The following is a 20,784-nucleotide window of genomic DNA, read 5'->3' as shown; positions in this document are numbered from 1 at the left end:
AACAAATTAAATTGGTGTGGCTTCAGCATGGAAAACTCCCCACATTTGTAACACAATGAATGGGTGAAAATCCTGCACAGTGGAAATACGATATGAAGAAGTGAAGACAGGAACAAACAAGACTCCACAGAAACTGCCACGTAGACGCTCCATGAGTGATAAACCAAGGGCCTCCCTGCTCTAAGACTTTTCAAGTTAAATGTTAGACATTGTGTCTTAACTTGCATTGCTGTATCCTTATCCATATCAATGTATCAAGAAATACACATCCAGCCACAATAGTACAGTACAGTACCTCCTTAGGCCACACCAATTTAATTTGTTGGTTTCGGATTTGCCTCTTCATTGTTTTCTGATTTGCAAAAAAAAAAAGATTCTGGTTCTGAATCAACTCAAATATGCTCAGATTTTGCCCCCAACGGTTGAGAAAAGTCCTTTTTTTCCTAGTTGTTACAGTTTTTCCATCTATCAATGCAGACTGAGTGGTTCAAAATTCATTGTTTAAAATATTAACCCAGCCTTTTGTGTTGATTTCAAGGCTGTTATCGTAGCATATGGGGCTATAATAGGATGCCTAGACCTATTTTTTTTCGCCCTGTTGCTTCATATTTTTTCTGAAAAAATCTGAGAACCAACAAATTAAATTGGTGTGGCCTTATCATAGCCCAGATGCCAGACTGTTTCCAGGGACTGCACAGGCCAGCTCCTCAGCTCTAGGGCCAACATTCCCTCAAAGGAAATTTTACCACAGCATCTTGAGTAAGACTCAGAAACTGTCTGACATCTGGGCTACATTATCATTGTATTTTGTAGGTTTGCCATGTACATGTAACAGTGTCCAGTTTAATTCCGGAATTCCAGTTTAATTCCGGACTAATTCCCATATCTCAGCAACCTTACGTCTAGATGGGCTAATATTCTAAGATATGTAAAAATGATGTAAGAAATATGTAGTAGCCATCGGTGACCCCTTGGGAATTCACCCAATTCTGCAGAATTCTGCAGAATTCTCCAGAAATGGAGCCAGAATTCTGCAGAATTCTGGCTCTAGTTCCCAGAATTCTGCAGATTAACCAAATTCTGCAGAATTCTGCAGAATTCTGGGAGCTAGAGCCAGAATTCTGCAGAATTGGGTTAATTCCCAAGGGGTCATCGATGGCTACTACATATTTCTTACATCATTTTTACATATCTTAGAATATTAGCTCATCTAAGATATGGGAATTAGTCCGGAATTAAACTGGAATTCCGGAATTAAACTGGACACTGTTATGTACAAATCAGTTTACAAATAAGGCTTTTGTCTTCAGAAGAAGACAACAATATTACATTACACTCTGGTGATTACCAATAATATATTTTCCCAATGCTATCTGTATACACATCTACAATTACATTATTACGTCACAGTTTGTTTACCGCAATGAATGCCGGGACAGTTTGTGGTCAATCGATGTTTATATTGTACAGGTCTGTGTGTTTGTGTAGTGTTTCGCCTTACCATTTTCGTCTACAGTCACACCTAAATCACCCATTACGGCATGTAATGCTGTGTCAACAAAACTACACACAGCAAAAATCAACCACACCTGACTGTGAAAACTTTGAAATGATCTTTATTCTTTAACTGACAGTTCTGGAATGTTCTTTAGAACAGGTAAACAAACTGTTACGTAATAATGTAATAGGTCCATTATTGCCTTGTTTAGCACCAAACTTGTATCGGTTGTGGGGTCAGGCAGCAATGAGAAGGTCAATAAGGGTAATTTTTTATTTTTTTTTTAGATTCCAACATCTAATCACAAGACGTGGTGATGGCACACTCAAGTTTTTTCCACTTGTATTAATGCAGCCAACAACACAGGGGACAATACAATACTCATTTTCACCTGAGCGAAGTGAGGACAGTCGTGTAAAGTGCCTTTCCCTAGGGCACAAGATCGGTGGCATTTCAAGACTCGAACCCGGGACCTCTTGATTCCGAGTCGAGCACTCTGCCGCTATGCCACATGACCCCACGTGAGAGTAAATTTAAGTTTATCAAGCCCACCAATCTATTTACTAATGGACAAAATCTTGCAAATCAGTTACTTCAAAACAAAGAGTTTGTTGTTTATTTGTTTACTTGTTTATTTGTTTACTGTTGCTTACCTGCTGTTCTACAAGCATGGCCATGTCCATGAACATGTCGTGGAGCTCCCTGATGCTGCTCTCCAGCTTCATGATGTCGTTGTGCCGCGCCTCGATGTCACTCAGGGCCTGCTTTGCATGTTGGGTGTCCATGATGATCTGTGGGGACAGTACAAGGTACAGTGGTTAGTATTCATGCTTGGGCCGCACCGATTTAATTTTATGGATGACATCCGTACGCATATTGATTTCCGCCTGTTCTCAAAAAAAAAAAAAAAAAAGATTACGTCCTCTGAGGCTCTAGACCTGGGTAGTCCATGGTAGTTAGAGGAGGAGTAACTCTGGAGGACAGCACCCAGGCTGCCGAAGCTCCACGACTCTAGAACTCAGTACATACGTACAGTGCTGATTCATAAATTCCTGCAAAAAGCCAGCGTGTGTCGGCTTGTCGTACACGTCGCTACGTACTGCCGTAAATTCACAATACCAGCTTTGTATTCCTGTGGTTTAGTAGCATTTTTTTGGCCGGAATTTTTTTCCATTTGCCCGTGCGCACTAGTTTGGGGGTCTTCCAGGGATGTCATCCATAAAATTAAGTCAGTGTGGCCTTAATAAACTAAGCATGTTCAGGGTTTGAAATAATTTTTTTCTCAGGTTGCCCACAAGGCAAACTTAGCAAAAAGCTAGAATGCCCATCAACATTTCAGGTTGCTATCAGCACCGGCTGTTCATTTCAGAAGGCAAGCCACAAGCTAGGCCACCTGTAAATGTATAGCTCACATGCTGGCCGAGGTGGGACACAGTTTATTTCAGAAGCCGTAACTTTTGTGCCCGACAACCCGGCGTCTCCAATAAGTCTCCCACAGAAACCATGACTTGTGCAGTGAGAGCACATATTTCGAACCCTACTGTTGGTAGAATGTACTGTGCTTGTGCGAAACCCAGATTTTTCACAACCTCATTGGATGATGTTTAGTCAACGTTGCATCAAAGTATTGCCTGTTGCAGACAATATCTTTTCTGACACAACATTCGAAAACTATAGACGAGATGTCAGTTTTAAATATGAGAACACAACCCTAAATGAGACGTTCTACCATAGTGTTAAACAATATATTGCAGGTTTTACACAGGCGCTGTACGATCTTCCGACATGCTAATAAAATGTACTGGTCTGGGACAGATAGATAAGAACATAGCAAGTAAATTTTGTGGATGACATCCTCTATAGACTCCAGATCTAATGCGAGAGCGCAAAAAAAGCAAAAGTTGGCAAAAACGAAACAAGCTGCCTGACTTGTCAAACAAGTTGTATGCCTGTCCTTGGTGCCGAACACAATGTGCACGTGGACAAACCTGTCCTTGGTGCTGAACACCATCCACACAAGAAAACGTACCTGTCCTTGGTGCTGAACACCATCCACACAAGAAAACGTACCTGTCCTTGGTGCTGAACACCATCCACACAAGAAAACGTACCTGTCCTTGGTGCTGAACACCATCCACACAAGAAAACGTACTTGTCCTTGGTGCTGAACACCATCCACACAAGAAAATGTGCCAATGAATTTGTTATGAACTCAAGATATTTTCGTGTGCATGAGCTGATCAAAGTTAGAACCAACTTATGACACTGGAAAGGCCAATTTTAGGTGAGGGAAAATTCTTAACCTGGGCTCCTTTACAATACATGTACATTGTTGTACATGGTAGGCATTCTATTTCATACCTTTCACATTTGATTTTACAGCAAAATGTCCACAATAGCCATTCCATTGCTTGCTTCAGCTATTGATACCGAAGTTCAGGTACCCAATGATGGCAAAGGTATTATATCTTTTTCCCGATGCACTGGTGATACAATACCCATGGCAAATGGGCGACTTTGCTAACTGCAGAGCCAAAAAAAGCTGAATCCGTACGTATGTGAGAGAACCTTTTTATGCATCTTGGCCACATCTGGTGTCATCCTGCACTTATTTGTACAGCACAGGAACTTGACAACAGAAAAAAAGAGAGAGCTCTTGAGAATGGGTTTTCAGTTCATTAGCATGGCAAGATGTAGAACTGTTCCAAATGAATTTTTCTGAAGGCAAAATAAAAAAAAAGGACTAGAAAGGTGACATTTGGAAAGAAAATCCATTATGTTAACCATCACATGGCCTAGCCCAAGCCTAACAAAGTAATGCTCTGTTAATTCTTACTCAAACACATTCATATTAGGTTACCAGCCCCTCTAACTGTCCTACAACTTGCTACATATATGATCCAACACCACAGCCTGTCTGCTACTGCACCAGTTACCATGGTGACAGACATCTGGTTCAGGTTATTCACCTTATATGTTTAGAAAAGAAGAAACAGAGTTAAAACAAGATAATTTCCTTCTGCGAAGGTAAGCATTAAGAAAAAAAAGAGTAGCAACTTACCCCAGAGGTGAAAATTGCTGGGTTCCCACTCTCTAGCATCTCTTCTAGTTCCTCATTGGTGGTCTGCTTGCCGGTGATCTCCAGCTGTCGCTGGATGCGCCCTTTGCAGCGCTCGCGGTAGTCTGTTTGCGTGGTGTTGTAGTCCGTCATCACCTCAACAAACTTACGCGAAAGGGTGGAATGCTGCGGGTACAGACAGTCACTTTCACTGGTCAGAACATACAAATTTCATTGGTTTACATGTACAAATGTGTAAGTTTTGAAATGTGTTTGTGTCAGTTTTCACGTATTACAGTATTGCTCCAAACACAAAATTAAAACACTGTAAAAACCTCCTTTCCACTCCATTAAGTCCACCAAATCTTTTACCCTTTCATGGGTTGTCAAGCTACTCTCAACTTCACCCCCTTACTCCTGTGTCTGACCTTTTGATCTCCGTCATACTGCCTGTCAATCTTCCCCAACCCACGTGCTGTCAACCTACTCTGTCCAGACAGACACTCAAAACAATACTTCCATTTATTAACTGTCCATTACAAACATACTTCGTCTGGGGCTTGATGGCGTGCTGCCATCAAGCCCCAGATGTATTGTGCAAGCACGTCTAAGTCTAACCCTTGGAAGACGGGGAACAACAGATAATAAACCGGACAGTGAGTGAGTGAGTGTGTTAGTTTAACCTTTTTTATCCCAAAGGTGCCAAAGTACAACAACATAATAGAAATAGGGCTGTGTGTACCGGTACGCAGTTGATTAGGTACAGGTCCAAAATACCTAATCCGTCAGTACCGGTACTGTACCTGTATAGAGTTACACTTATATGTCTAACATATGCTTATTTTTGACCTAAAATAGTGAAATAGCTGGTCCTCCATGCATTAAAAAAACAAAAACATCTTCGTTTTGCTCATATTTTGTCTCCATAAACAAAAACGTACCCTTTTCTGTCAAGTTTATTTTATGTTTTTCTCCTTATTGAAGGAGTTCAGAAGTACATGTCAATTGGTCAAATTCTTCAGGTACAGGTTCATGTCTGGACCTGTACCTGTACCTAAAATTTGTTTAGGTACACAGCTCTTAATAGAAAGAAGGTGTACAGGTGACGTTACCTGAGTTTTACGTATCCTAAGATCTGCGGAAGCCTTGTTGGTGCTCTCCTCCTGTTCTATGTTCTGCTCAATAACTGGAAGACAAGATAACACAAGAGTGATGCTTCATACCTTGATTTTACATTATTTCGATTTCCTTGTTTGTTTAGCATGTTGGCAAAACGTATTGTGCCTGTGCAAAACCCATATTGTTCACGGTTTTTGGTTGCGATGTTTGGTTTGAATTGACATTGCACCAGAATTACAGATGATATCTTAATTGATGTGTCATCATCTATACAGATGATGACACAACAATTGAAAACTATAGGTGAGATGTCATCCTTAAATACGATCTTAAATAAAACATGCAAACACAGGACGTCCAGCTTTAGGTCCCATGCTCATTTTTACATGAAGTAATTGAGCAAAAAAGTGTTAAAAGTACCTTTTCCAAGGATACAACAAAGAGGACTGCAAGGGATTCGAACCCAGAACCTTTGAATTCTGAGCCAACAACAATAACCAAAGACCACCTTGCCACCTTAGACTGAACTCAGTGACAGGTACATGTATATAGCAAGTTGAATGCTCACCTTTAAGCTTGGAACGGACCTTGTTGGCAGTCTTTTTGATGTCTGCCATTAAGTCCTCAAGCTCTTCTTTTGTCTCTGAAAAACACAGAAAGGAAAATACTGATCAACTAGGGCTGACTTACATACTATCAATATTGACGGTGGCGACAGGTGCAGGAAAAAGAAAGTCCAGGAATTATTTGTTAACTGTAATGATAAGTTCACGGTACAGAAGTGAATGTGAAAACAGCTAACATTTTTTATTAACAGTATAGTGAAAAATTTGGGAATTACAGTTAAGTCCCCACAAAAATAAATGAACAAGTACATCATACATTCTACATCATTCATATATACAAGAAGACTGATAAAATCTCAAGAACAAAACGCAGGCTTTCTGCCGAGGACTGTTGAAGAAGTGAAGATATGACAGCTATATTGTACACCGCCCCTGGCGAACTGTCTCATCAATAAACATTTGTCTGAACCCTCCGCCAGGGAGCGGGCTTCATGTGGGCTTCATGGTGAATTATTCAGGAGGAGGGCTTCATCCTTCACTGTTCCCCGGCATCATACAGGCCCTGGTCAGGGCTCGAAATTAAAGTTAGTCCAATGGCCAACCGGTGCAATAGCTCAATTGGTAGAGTGCTCACTTTGTAACTGGGAGGTCGTGAGTTCAAACCCCGGCCAGGTCATACCAAAGACTTTAAAAATGGTACATACTTCTTTCTCTGCTTAGCACTCAGCACATATGAAAAAGAGTGTGGGAAGGTCAAACACACAGCACTACCAGCGGACCAGCCCCCTGCTGTAGTACATTGCACAATTGTGTGTCGCCCAAGGGCTACGAAATGGAGATGGGCACCACCCTACGCTCGGGCAAGAGCACGGGAGACCTTCTTCTTCTTCAATGGCCACTGACCACTAAAATTTAGGCTGGGACAACTAAAAAGACACTTTTTTGGGACAATAGAAAAATAATCAACATCAGAATGTCAGCACTTCTTTTGTTTATCAGGCACACGTCCTGGCTTTTGGATCCGGAAAAGTCCCCCGAATTTCCTGTCTACTCTGCAATTATAGTGCGCCTGGGAGTGAACATAAGCAAAATAAAGTTGACTTTATGGCTCCAATCATAGCATTTGGGGCTATCAATAAAAACTATCATATATAGGATGCCTGGGCCTGTTTTTTTCACCATTACTTCATATTTTTTCTAAAATAAATCAGAGAATGAACTAGTTAAATTGCTATGGCCTTATTTTCCAGGGCTCAAAATACTTTTTTCCGCATATCTGCAATTGTGGCTGATAATACCATAAAATACCTGGACCAAACAAGTTTTACCTGCACTACAGTTTCTTTGCCTTTCAGTTCATCAAAATTCTAAGACCCTCGACCTGTCATTCTGCCTGTCAATCTTTCCTCCTCCAACATACTGTCAATCTACTCTATCTGGTAAAAACAGATACAGAATTCCACACCCAAAACTAGACTTCCGTGTTTGGAAGTCAAAATTCACATACATTATTAATAACCTAATAGACAATTATCATCAAAATTGATTGTGGCTTAACTATAGTTTATTTATGGTTATAATTTGCCTCTTGATGAAAATATGTTGACTTATTGAGGTTATATTAATTCTAGTTACCCAGGCCAAGTCGATACATTACGCATAATGACGATCTTCCGACCTCAAAGGCCACAGGCCTATTCACTAATGATCTGATCAATACAACCAACCACCCCCTAGGCACAATACTTCAGAGTGCCACAAGCATATATCTATCATTGCAGGCCAATGAGTGACTTGTCAATTAATTAAATCAGGGCACCCCACAAGCCTAGTGGGCACATTGATTAGATTTGGTCAGTAGTGATGATTACATTGTACCTTCTGCAAATTTCCAATCACTCTCCCCCAGCCAGACTGTCTATTCTATCCCTATACGCTGGCTGTATAAACTCGATTGTCTCCTCTTCAGGCATTTCCGCGCTCGCAAATCTCGCAGTCGTTTTGCGGTCTACATTCTTTTTCCTCCATGATAGCGCTCGACAATATGTTTAAGGGTAAGAGGGCAAACCCGCCCGCCATTATAGTTATTCCCCGAAGATTTCTGAAATGAAATTATGCCCCATGTTTTATTGAAACATATTGCTGCATGACTGCTAGGCTTAGTGAAGAGATGCTATTTCAATGCAGACCTCAGAGTCAACTGTGTTGTCCCTTGTCTGACATTCTGATAGTTTTGGGGCAAGCAGAATCAGCACCACTGAACTAAAACCATTGCAGATCATTCCAGATCATTGCAACGGATGTAAAATTTCATTTTGGGTTAGTTCGAAAACATTTTATTTGCGTATATACCTGCACTGATGCAGGTAACATTGAAAATAACGTGCATCAAATCTAATTACCTGCCCCACTCACTTTAGGAACTTGAAGCAAATAATCACACTAAACATTGCATACAAACAGTTGCCATTATTTCTGTTAAGAAATTTTTTTACTTGATAGGTGGTGATAGTCAAAGTAGCAAATAAAAATTCCACATACACCTACATTTGTATATAAACCCAGTACATCATATTGACCAATGCATGTTAGGTGCAGATAGACATCAGAAATTATTATTCTGCTTTCAGAATGTTTCTGGTAAGTCCACAGTTTGTATAAAAGAAGGCCTGTAGTTGGGAGATAGGCAGGCGAAGGCAATTAGGATTCTGCAGTCATCGGCCGGCTACCTCAATTTTCATCCTCACTTCAGTTGGTTATTCAGGAGTGGCCTCGTCCTACTCAAAGGCATTGATCCTGTCGACCTTGGGCCCACGGGGCCCTCAAGGTGTGCAGACTAACTCGTCAGGGCTCGAAATTAGTGCTGCATACCTACACCCAATTTTAGGTTCAGGTCCGGATTCAAGTCCAGAGGTTTAGGTTCAGTTCCGGACTTGTAAGTCCGGACCTAAACCCATGGCATATACAAGATTGCATGTTGACAACCCTGCAATGTTGTCTTGGTGAAACTTTGGCCACATAACATGGAGGCCGGTACTTGACGATGCCCGATGGCAATGTTTTCTTCATTTTGCAGCAAAGATTTTGCAATCTACGGAAGGTTTTAGGTGGTTTGGAAAGAAAAGGGGTATGTGAAATGGTCTTTTATGGTAATAAGTCCGGACTTGGTTCTTGACTTTTAGGTTTTTTTGGACTTGAACCTAAACATTCTTACAAGTCCGGATCCAAGTCCAGTGAACCGGTATGTAGCACTACTCGAAATTCATTTTTGGCGACGTCTCAGGGAGGAGCCTAATCGTACAGTATTGTGTGCAGTTTGCAAGAATTCTAGGAATGGTACAGGCATTTTGTCCACAGGCATGTAGAATGTCCACAGGCATTTCTCTGACCCACATCTATGCCCACATTGCTGGAACCCTTGGGAAGACCTCTCTGCCCCAGATGGCCCTACTTTCTGTGACCCCGGGGCTCGTTCATTATACACTCAGGGAGGAAGTGCACTGTATCTGTCTACCAAGTCTTCCTCAAAATCATGAAATGATGACAGTGCCATGCAAACAATAACCCTAATAGTAATACATGTAGCAACCACTGTCGCCATGGCAATGTATGTTTTCATTGCCAGTCTTGTTGAGAATAGGTGCACTAGTGCACCCAACCTAAAAAATTAGGTGCACCAAAAATTTTTTGGGTGCACCATATAAAGCAAAACCTAATTACAGATCTTACTGCTCCTCTTCTGAGCTTGAATCTGAAATAGGAGCTAACTTCAAAATCTTACACACAAGTACTACAACAAAGATTATATTATTTTTCTGACACTTAGTATATTGTATATATATATGTGTGTATATTTGATATGTACAAAATGCCTACAAAAATATTTGGGTGCACCAGTGCACCCACAGAAAAAAATTGGGCGCACAGCTCCAATTTTGGGTGCATGCCCCCAGTATTTCGAGCCCTGCAACTCACACACCATCTAGCTTCAACTGGACAAACAGTCAGGCAGGATAAAGAGCGAACGGGACTTGTGCATTCTGGGCGTATGCCGCGGGTTAGACGCTCTTGACCCGGGGTATTTGTCGTATTGATTGCGTGAACGAATCTCTGAAGCACGCTGGGAGGATCTGTAAAATCTGTAAAACACATTCTCAATCTGCACACTGGGAAGATGTATGTCAATCATACGTGTATGGCCGACGTTCTGCAGCAATGCGTGATCCGTTCTGCCAAAGGGATTTCGCGAAACGGCACGGTATTGATGTTATTGATGCCGTCATCATACGGGAAAATCGGAAGCTTACGGCGGGGCCATAATCGTCGTACGGTTTCGCTATCGTAGAATTTTCAAGCAGGCCATAGCAGCACTATAACCGCTAACAAGGCTCTAAGACAGCCTTTTCTGTATAACATAGGCCATGGCAAGTAAATTTTATGGATGACATCCACCGCAGACTCCAAATCTAATGCGATAGGGCAAAAAAAAAAAACAAGGCAGGCCAAAAAAACAACATTCCTACATTTTCAAATTTTGACATCATAAACCTTGTTAAACAAGAAATGATACCCATATTGTGCTAGGTTTACTGTCAACTATTACAACATCCATTGTCACTGAAAAATAAATCATTGTACAAATGGCTTTGATTCAGTGGGAACATCACATACAAAAGGAATGAAATACATCACTGCAGCAAAAGACAAAACATTACATGAGAGCCTTGTCTTGTTTCCTCTCTTCATAATTATCTATCTGCCATCCATGCTCCGGCACGGCATCTTTGCCCATTTTCGGCATGGTGACCACTGTCATAGTGCAACAAAATTTCTTGTTTTTTTTTCTTCCAAAATCAGGCGACAATCAATGCACGCGCTGATGTCATCCATAAAAATTACTTGCTGTGGCCATACTAATAAAGCAGATTTTTCAGGACACTTGCACAACTATCCCAACACTGCCCCCAGTTTTGTGATCTTAATTTTTTTCTTATTCTGATTCTGAATGATTATTATACGACATATGCAACCGAGCCCTAGCTTGGCCACAATGACTTTTATGACGCAACTAAAACGTCTGGAGCCTTTTTCATTAGGCCTCCGACATGGTCGTTTTACCTATGAGGACTAACATCCAATTAATATTTGCGGTAGGACACAGCACTAGACTGTTGCATGCACATCTCATAAAGCAACTAATAGAAGAACAGTTTTCATTTATAACTGAGACACTGAGAACAGAATCGCACAAAGATAACGGAAAAATATGCACAGAATTTCTGCAATATATGGAGGATTCGAAATTCATTTTTAGGAGTAGGTGCACTGGTGCACCCAACCTAAAAAATTAGGTGCACAAAATTTTTTGGGGTGCACCATATAAAATAGAATAACTAGAATGATGGCAATAAATCTACTTATGTTTCATTTCTAAAGGAAAGTACTACAACAATGATTTCATTATTTTTAATATGTTATATGCTACTATACATTTAGCATCTTTACATACTATAGTATTACAGTACATAAACCTACGAAAATATTTGGGTGCACTGGTGCACCCACAGAAAAAAAATTGGGTGCACAGCTCCAAATTTGGGTGTACTAAGGTGCACATGCACCCAGTATTTCGAGCCCTGATACATGTATGTCTAGTTTTTTCCAAAGTATTATTTTGCAACTACACATATCAGTTTTCCATCCAGCCCCTAAAAAGCCCCTAAAGTAAAATAGTTACTTAAAGCCTATCCCTGCAAAGGTAAAACAAGGTAAAACTAGAAAGGCCAATATTTGCTTTGGAGCAAATATAGCGATGGGTTCACCACATTTTACGACATGGCAGGGAAAGAATGAGAAACACAAGGGAAAACAATGATTTACATTGATATAACTATAATATGAAGTAACATACAACTAAAACAACAGTTGGATAGCTATTCCCTACTTTATTGGTTAGGATTTTTAATTGCATAATGCAAACTGTTGATTTTCAAAAAAAAAAAAAACGTTCATGCCCCGCATTCCAATGCTGGAGCAGAAAAGCTTGAAATACCTACCAAAACACTTGAATAAAGACATACTGTCAGTATGGAAATGCTCTGTGCAGGTGTTAATCAAGTTAAATCCCAACAGCCAATCAGCAAGAAATGCTCTGTGCAGGTGGAAATGCTCTGTGCAGGTGTTAATCAAGTTAAATCCCAACAGCCAATCAGCAAGAAGTATAGAGGAAAGCTGCATGCCTATTGGTTGATGCCCTGCATTCCATTGTGATGACTCATGCCCAAACGTGGTAAACAAGGCACACTAACACAGTAATACATTTGCTATAACACAGCCAAAAAACTCAAATAAAACCATTCTAAAAGCCTGTATCACAATAATTTAAAAAACGCCTAGGGGTATTTGCCCACTGTACCTCCATACCAAATTTCAGGACCTTGGGCCCTAAAATGAAGAAGCTGAATCCATTTAAAAATGGCAGGAGAAGGAGGAGAAGGAGAAGGAGGAGGAGAAGAAACATCAGAAAAAGCAATATGGGTTCACCACCACTTCGTGGTGTGGTGAACCCATAACAATTCTCCTGTGCAGTGCAAAATATATGGCATGTCCTTATCTGAATCTGTGTCAAGCAGGCACTTTGATAAACTGTTGTGTATCTCCATCATCAGACATGCTACAGTACAGCAATGATTTTCAATTTCAATTTCAGCCTGAGGTAGACTGTACATCATAAACCTGGGCTCAGGGCTGGAAATACTGGATGCATGTGCACCTTTAAGTGCACCCAAAATTGGAGTTGTGCACCTAAATTTTTTCTGTGGGTGCTCCGGAGCACCCAAATATTTTTGTAGGAATTTTTAACATTAGAAATGTTAGTATATTCTTGGTCTCTAAGTATCAGAAAAATAATAAAATCTCTCATTTTAGATTCAAGCTCAGAAGAGGAGCAGTAAGACCTGCAATTAGGTTTTATTTCATATGGTGCCCCCCAAAAAATTCTGTGCACCTAATTTTTTAGGTTGGGTGCCAAGTGCACCTATTCCCAAAAATGAATTTCGATCCCTGTGGGCTTGAAAAACCACCTGCCTATCCAGGTTCAAATAAGTGTGGGTAAAATTGGAGCTGTACAGGTATTTCTGACATGTCTGATATAACCTGCAACATCCCTGTATTGAATATATATTATAGCTGTGGATTTTTCATTGTAGTGTTTGCTACTTGACCTACAAAATGCCAAAGAATTGAAATGGTTTCTTAACAGTTTCTAGCTTGATCCATACAAATTTAAGTTGATCCCATTTCCCGTGCCTGACCTTTTGACCTGACATTCTGCCTGTCAATCTTCCCTTGCCCACATGTTCTCAACCTACCGCCTGGACAAGAATACATAAGCACAAACCCTCAGACAGCCCTCCCAAAACAATACTTATAAATTTGTATTGCCTATTGGGAAGGCTAAACAGGGCTCGAAATACTGGGTGCACCCAAATTTTTTGCAGGTATTTTTGTACATATCAAATGTATAATAGTATGCAGGTCATATTCTTGGCATCTAAGTGTCAGAAATATAATAAAATCTTTGTTGTAGTACTTGTTTTAGATTTTTAAAGTTAGCTCCCATTTCAGATTTAAGCTCATGATGCATACAAGATCTGTAATAATTTATTAGGTTTTGTTTTATATGGTGCACCCAAAATATTTTTTGTGCACCTAATTTTTTAGGTTGGGTGCACCAGTGCACCTATTCCTAAAAACGAATTTCGAGCCCTGCTAAAAAAACCTTGATGCTACCTCTCCCCATACCCTAAAATGGAACAGTCCTAGCATACATGTACATGCATGAGTTAGTGCCTCTACCCAGCCACTGTAAAATTGTATCGGTGATTCCAGGAAAGGATAAGGTCTACTCAATAAAGCAGTCAAGGAGAGTTGGATACATTGTCAAGATCTCTAAATGATTTTTACAGGAAGCTCTAAGCTTCACTTGTGTTCATGTATTCAATAATTTTACGACTTATGTTTGATGCAATGGATGAATATGCAGAATCAGATACATATTATAATATTCCACTCAATTCTATTGTAATTTTGTCTATGGTAGGTAAGGCCATACCGATTTAATTTCTTGGTTAACGGATTCGCCGCTTCATTTTTTTCAGATTTGCAAATAAAAATAAAAATCCAGAATCAACTGCAAAATGCTCATATTTTGCCCTGAACAATTGAAAACAGACCATTTCATCCTAGTTGTTACAGCTATTCCATCTTGTAATGCAATGGTATCATTAAAAGTTCAAATTCATTGTTTAAATTTTGAACCAGCCTGGCGTATTGACTTCATGGCTCCTATCGTACCATTTTGGGCCATAATACGATGCCTAGGCCTGTTTTTATTTTTGTTTTTTTGTCGCCCGCCCGCTCCATTATTTTTCTAGAAAAATCCGTTAACCAAGAAATTAAATTGGTGTGGCCTAAAGAGTAGTTAACACAACATACACATGTGCATGTGCATGTGCATGACATTGTATGGTACTGTTTAATATACATATAGTAATGGCTAGAATTGAATTTCTGAGATCTCCTCATTCTTCTTAGGCCACAACAAGTAAATTTTATGGATGACATCCTCCACAGACTCCAAATCTAATGCGAGCGGGCAAAAAAAAAAACAAGGCGGGCTGAAAAAAAACAAGGTTCCTACATTTTAAAATTTTGACTCAATCATTGTACAAATGGTTTTGATTCAGTGGGAACATCACATATACACAGCCAACATCACATATCACTGCATCAAAGTAAGAAACAAAACATTAAATCAGAGCCTTTTTTCGTCTCCTCAAAACTGGCCTTAGAGAGAGATTTTCAACCCTTCCTAAAATGACTGTGGTGACTAGCAGATGGAGGTCTGAGATCTCTGCATTCTAGTTACGTATGAATTTCCCTCAGCATCATGCTTAATGCATGGTCCTACACAGCACAGTGGGATTACAAACATTGTGGCTGTAAAACTAAAAGCCTACGTCACGAGACACATTATCACAGCCATTAAATCCTTCATAAATCCCACAAACGTGACCTCATAATGTCATTTGGTAAATTCCAGGAAAGACAATGTATATTACAATCATTACCATCATAAAAAATATGTAGTCAACTTATATAACTCTTAGCTCATACAATGCAAATGGTTCTGCTAGGATAATTGGAGAGGAAACCTCCACCAATTTTCTCTGACATGTTACAAGCTCTTGTTATTCCATTGGGTACCCTACGACTGCCACATAACTTGGTGAATTCAAAGAGCCAGGGCTTGAAATTCTACCTACATATGCTGGTAAAATTGGAGCTGTGCAGGTATTTCTGATGTTTACATACATGTACATATAAACCTAACCTGCACCAGTCTATGTACTGCACAGTACATATAGGTGTGCATGGATTTTTATTACCTGCATTGATTGTTACCACCTGTGATGTATAAAAGAAACTAGAGTTCCACGACCACATACCTTCGCCAAATGATGTTAAATCTTTATGACTGAAAAATTATATATCATTCCCCCAGATTATGCACATAGGATCCTCATTTCCATGAATTATATCAGTTGATCATATTCTCCACCAAAAGAGTCTTATCTTAACAAAAAATGCTATTCTAGCATGTCCTCATAAATTATGCAAATGAGGTCCTTATTTGAATAAGTTATGTTTAATGATGTTCACCTTCACATAACTTTTTTCTTAAATCAGTCGTAAAAGGGTTTGACACTTTTACACCCAGTGCACAGATATTATATAGATGGATGATTGTAAAGTTATCAATAATAAATGGCTTGATAATACGCTGCCTTGGAAATGAACTTGACCTCACAGTTGAGGCTATTCCATTGCAAAAATTTGCATCACGATGACTTCTACCAACACAGATGAACTCTTCTTTTAACTGGATATCTCGTGACTGATACTGTCTTTCGGTAGCAGAGCAAGCAACCAATAGGCATGCAGCTTTCTTCTATTCTTCTTGCTGATTGGCCGTTGGGATTTGATTGGGTTAACTCAATTAACACCTGTACAAAGCCATGCCATATTGACAGTATGAACTGCATTCAAGTGTTTTGGTAGGTATGTCAACTTTTCCTGCTCCAGCATTGGAATGCGGGGCATAAACGCTTCTTTTTATCTTGAAAATCAACAGTTTGCTAAATCCTAACCAATAATGTAGGGGATAGCTATCCAACTGTTGTCACTTCATACTATAGTTATATCAATGTAAAGAATTGTTTTCCCTTGTGTTTCACCTTCTTTCCCTGCCATTTCGTAAAATAGTTCCAAAGCAAATGTCGGCTTTTCTAGTTTCATGCTTGCATTAGTTTTGGGGTGCCCAGAGGATGTCATTAATTATAACCAAACCAGTATGGCCTAAGCTATTTATATACTATTGAAAGACAAAATCATGACTACAGTACTTTGACATGATTTAGGATCCAATCACTCTATTGGACTTTTCAAACGTACCATTTTGTGTGCGCTGGCAGCACGAAGAACATATTGAGTAACAGACAGAGGCAAGCCTTCAGTCTACTTTATTCAATCACTCCGTTAACCAGATTGCGATCAGCTCTTTCCGAAGTGCTTTCCTCCAATGTTCTAGAAATAAAGAGGGAAAAATTGCCCAGGTAATGCTCCGAAATTGGTTAGTCCATTATCTGGCAGACCGGGATGGCTATTTCTGGTCCGACCTTTGGACTTGGCCTCTAAAAGTGAACGATCGGGCGACGGCCAACAGAGGATGTTAACACGGAAGTGCGCCTAAATCAACGAACGTTTACGGACATGCTGAATATTAGCTCTAGGTAAGAACCGTTTCTTTGTGTTGAATCAAAAGTTGTAACATTAAACGAACTAGAATTTAGAAAGGTAACATTTGCATTAATGTTTACCTTGAAGTTAATTCTGTTAATTCTTACTCAAACACAGTCAGGTACCGGTATATAGTGACAGGAGTCTAAATCCCTCCTGCCATTAAGTTGCAACACGATGTAACCCAACACCAGTTACCATGGTGACAGACATCTGGTTCAGGTCATTGACCTTATTTGTTTGGAGAAGAAGAGGAAGAAGAAACAGAGCAAAAACAATTATATGTTTTCCTTTGTAAATATTATTATTAAAAATAAGGTCATGATGGAAAATTCATACTATGAAAAATAAGAAATCGGACATCTCAGACTTTCAGAAAGTTATAATTTATGATTTTGGGACTACGTTCAAAGACCTCCCCCCCGGGACATAATGCGTCACTTTCAGGTGTGACCCCCCACACCAATCAACTGTCAAAATCACCTCCCACCCACCATGCGACCAAAGCAATTAGGCCACACAGAAACAGACAGACCCATGTGTCTCAGCCACCCAAAACAATACTTCCAATGCTAAGAAGTAGCATTAGAAATGGCCTTCATGTAAGGCTGAGTTTAACTTTTGCGACTGTGCTTGGACCAAGAAGATTCAACCGTATAGCAACCACAACGTGAGAATTAGTGATGCATACCTAAACCCAATTTTAGGTTCAGGCCCGGATTCAAGTCCAGAGGTTTAGGTTCAGTTCTGGACTTGTAAGTCCGGACCTAAACCCATGGCATGTACAAAATTGCATGTTGGTGCCTTGCAATGTTGTCTGGGTGAAGCTTTGGCCACATAACATGGAGGCCGGTACTTGACGATGCCAATGTTTTCTTCATTTTGCAGCAAAGATTTTGCAATCTACGGAAGGTTCAGGTGGTTTGGAAAGGAAAGGGGTATGTGAAATGGTCTTTTATGGTAATAAGTCCGGACTCGGTTCTTCACTTTTTGGTTTTTTTGGACTTGAACCTAAACATTCTTACAAGTCCGGATCCAAGTCCAGTAAACCGGTATGCATCACTAGTGAGAATACTGCTTAACCAGTGGCTACAAATCCTGTGATGAATAGTCTGAGGTAAAAAGAGGAGGATATTATCACCAGTGGTGGTGACAGACTGCTGCTGCACAAATACTCATCCCAGTTGAGTCAAGTCTGCGTCATCCCTGTTCAACCCAACCTGCGTCACCAAAACCATAGATAGGCCAAAGCATGTCAATTTTATGGATAATCTGACATTCCCTTCTAGGGCTTGAAATACTTGACTCTTCATACCTGTACCAGTGCAGGAAACAAATTACCAGACAAATTTTACCTGCACCACTCAGAATTTAGGAAGTACATATACGGATCACACCAAAAGCTGTTCAGAAACTATCGCCGTCAACACAAATGAAACACATTTTACCACATATGCAACGTGACACAATTATAGGAGGAGTAATAATGCATTCTACAATGTATGGTGTATTACCCCACGATCATACAATACAGTTCAAATACTTTCGCAAGAACTCAAAACACCTGCAGTAAGTCTGGAATCTTCAATGTCTTGTTAAAAATACAATAAAACCTGCCAAGGTGACCTGTCCATGGTGACCTTTTCTCTGTCCCGAAAATAAGAAATGCCTGCATTATAAAGAAACCAGCCAGTTTGCCTCAACTGCTAGACAATGTTTTTTGCTCAATGTAAATTGTTCCATGTGCCACCCTCCCCACATGCATTCACCACAGAACTGAAGATGCTTACAGCATTTGACACTAAAACATCTTGACTTGGAAACCATTTGTGCCTTAGGGGCACTTTAGACTGACGACGGTTCGATGGTCGTACGAATGTTTATCGTCAAGATGTTGCCGGCGACGGTATTTTACCACCGTCTAAACACGATCAAAATAGTCGCACGACGGTAATCCTCGAATCGTCATCACTACCACCTCGGACCCTATCGTGCGATCCTTCAGCGGGGGTCCGAGGAGGATTTTCCACCGTCTAAAGTGAACCGTCGCCGGCGAAGGAAGTGGGAGGTCATTGGCCTTATGCAAATAAGCCTGCAAGCGTTATTTCATGTCCAAACACATCGCCTGTATCATTAAATGTCGTCAAACCAAAGACTTTATATCGTCATACGTGTCTAGTACAATCCCCTGCCACCAATCGCTACTTCTCTGGTACGAACCGATCCGCCGATCCACATTTCCCGGCCAATGTAGCCAGGCCGACGGCAGCACCGAACGCCGGGTTCAAACCCGGAGTATTGCCCCGCTCGGTACATGTGCCATATACCCCTTCTTTGCTGGGCACAAACTCGGTGTCTCATCAACAGGACAACGAGTTAAAAGCAGAATAAAAACAATCTGCTGCAGCATGCCGAAAAAGGGGGTTCTCTCGCCATTTTGAATTGGCGCGCGGCGTGCCATCTTGCGCTGCGGGTGTCCGACACACTTTCTGGTCATGTGTCTAAAGCCAGCTGTCGCCCACAACGTTTGTCGTGCGATCGTATACCGTCGTCAGTCTAAAGTCGGCCTTAGTCATGTTGTGACGCCACCCTCTTCCAGGAGACCACCTGTCCAAGGTGGCCACTTTTCTTTCGTCCGCTGGGTGGTTGCCTTATTATTGGCAGGTTTATTTGACTGTAGTTCCATGTTCTTGTTTCATGATGTAATTCAATCTGGTATTACCCCATGATCAATACGGTTCAAATGAATTTGCAGAAACCCAAAACACTTCCAGGAAGTCTGAAAACTCTGATATCTTGTTTAAGAAGACAAAAACGCTGTTGAAGCTGACATTCTCACCATTCCTGTAGTGTATCACACTAGCTAATGACTCCCCCACCTTGCAGTGGCATCACCCACACTTCCCAGTCATTATTTAGCACATTCATCTATAATGTATGAACCACAGAGAGGCTTGCTCATTGATTTTCCATATTCCCCGCACCTCTAACCATTACCCACTGATAGAGCCTGCATAAATCGGGGCTTACCAGGCTCCGGCTTTTCAGAGCTAGAATAATTCTCACTCCGTCAAAATCTACCTCCAGGATTTTATCGCCTTTTTATTATTTTCCCTTAGTTAGCAGTGCCGGAGCATCTATGCATCTATTAGGCCACAGCAAGTAATTTTTATGGATAACATCAGCACGCATTAATTTTCACCTGATTTTGGAAAAAGAAGAGAAGAGATATTTTGTTGCCTTCTGACAGTGGTGAATATGCCAAAAATGGGCAAAGATGTCTGTTGCCATGCCGGAAGGTGGATGGCAGATAACTATGATTATGAAGAGAGGAGACAAGAAAAGGCTTTGATTTAATGTTTTGTTTCTCACTTTGATGCAGTGATATGTGATGTTTGCTGTGTATATGTGATGTTCCTGTCTGTTGCCATGCCAGAAGGTGGATGGCAGATAACTATGAAGAGAGGAGACAAGAAAAGGCTCTGATTTATTGAAATTTGTTTCTTACTTTGATGTAGTGATATGTGATGTTGGCTGTGTATATGTGATGTTCCCACTGAATCAAAACCATTTGTACACTGATTGAGTCAAAATTGTTAAATTGAGGAACCTTGTTTTTTCCGGCCCGCCTTGTTTTTTTTCGCCCGCTCGCATTAGATTTGGAGTCTGTGGAGGATGTCATC

The 20,784-nt window shown here is 40.5% G+C and overlaps 1 protein-coding gene across 8 annotated transcripts in view; it reads right to left on the bottom strand.

Moving 5' to 3' along the window:
• Positions 1-20,784, bottom strand: part of LOC109482488 (syntaxin-like) — a 61,734-nt gene that overhangs the window by 7,356 nt on the left and 33,594 nt on the right. For all 8 annotated transcript variants that reach the window (XM_019785794.1, XM_019785637.1, XM_019785496.1 and 5 more), the window contains exons 4-7: positions 6,244-6,318; positions 5,669-5,742; positions 4,560-4,742; positions 2,152-2,289 (exon numbers count right to left, since the gene is read on the bottom strand). In XM_019785794.1, coding sequence (XP_019641353.1) covers positions 2,152-2,289; positions 4,560-4,742; positions 5,669-5,742; positions 6,244-6,318 — 470 coding nt within the window. The remainder of the gene's footprint in view (positions 1-2,151; positions 2,290-4,559; positions 4,743-5,668; positions 5,743-6,243; positions 6,319-20,784) is intronic.

This window comes from Branchiostoma belcheri, unplaced genomic scaffold (assembly GCF_001625305.1).
Source record: "Branchiostoma belcheri isolate BF01 breed outbred unplaced genomic scaffold, Haploidv18h27 scaffold1, whole genome shotgun sequence".
In the NCBI taxonomy this organism is placed as follows: Eukaryota; Metazoa; Chordata; class Leptocardii; order Amphioxiformes; family Branchiostomatidae; genus Branchiostoma; species Branchiostoma belcheri.
The sequence above is the reverse complement of the archived record's forward strand: the minus strand, read 5'-3'. Positions and strand labels throughout refer to the sequence as shown.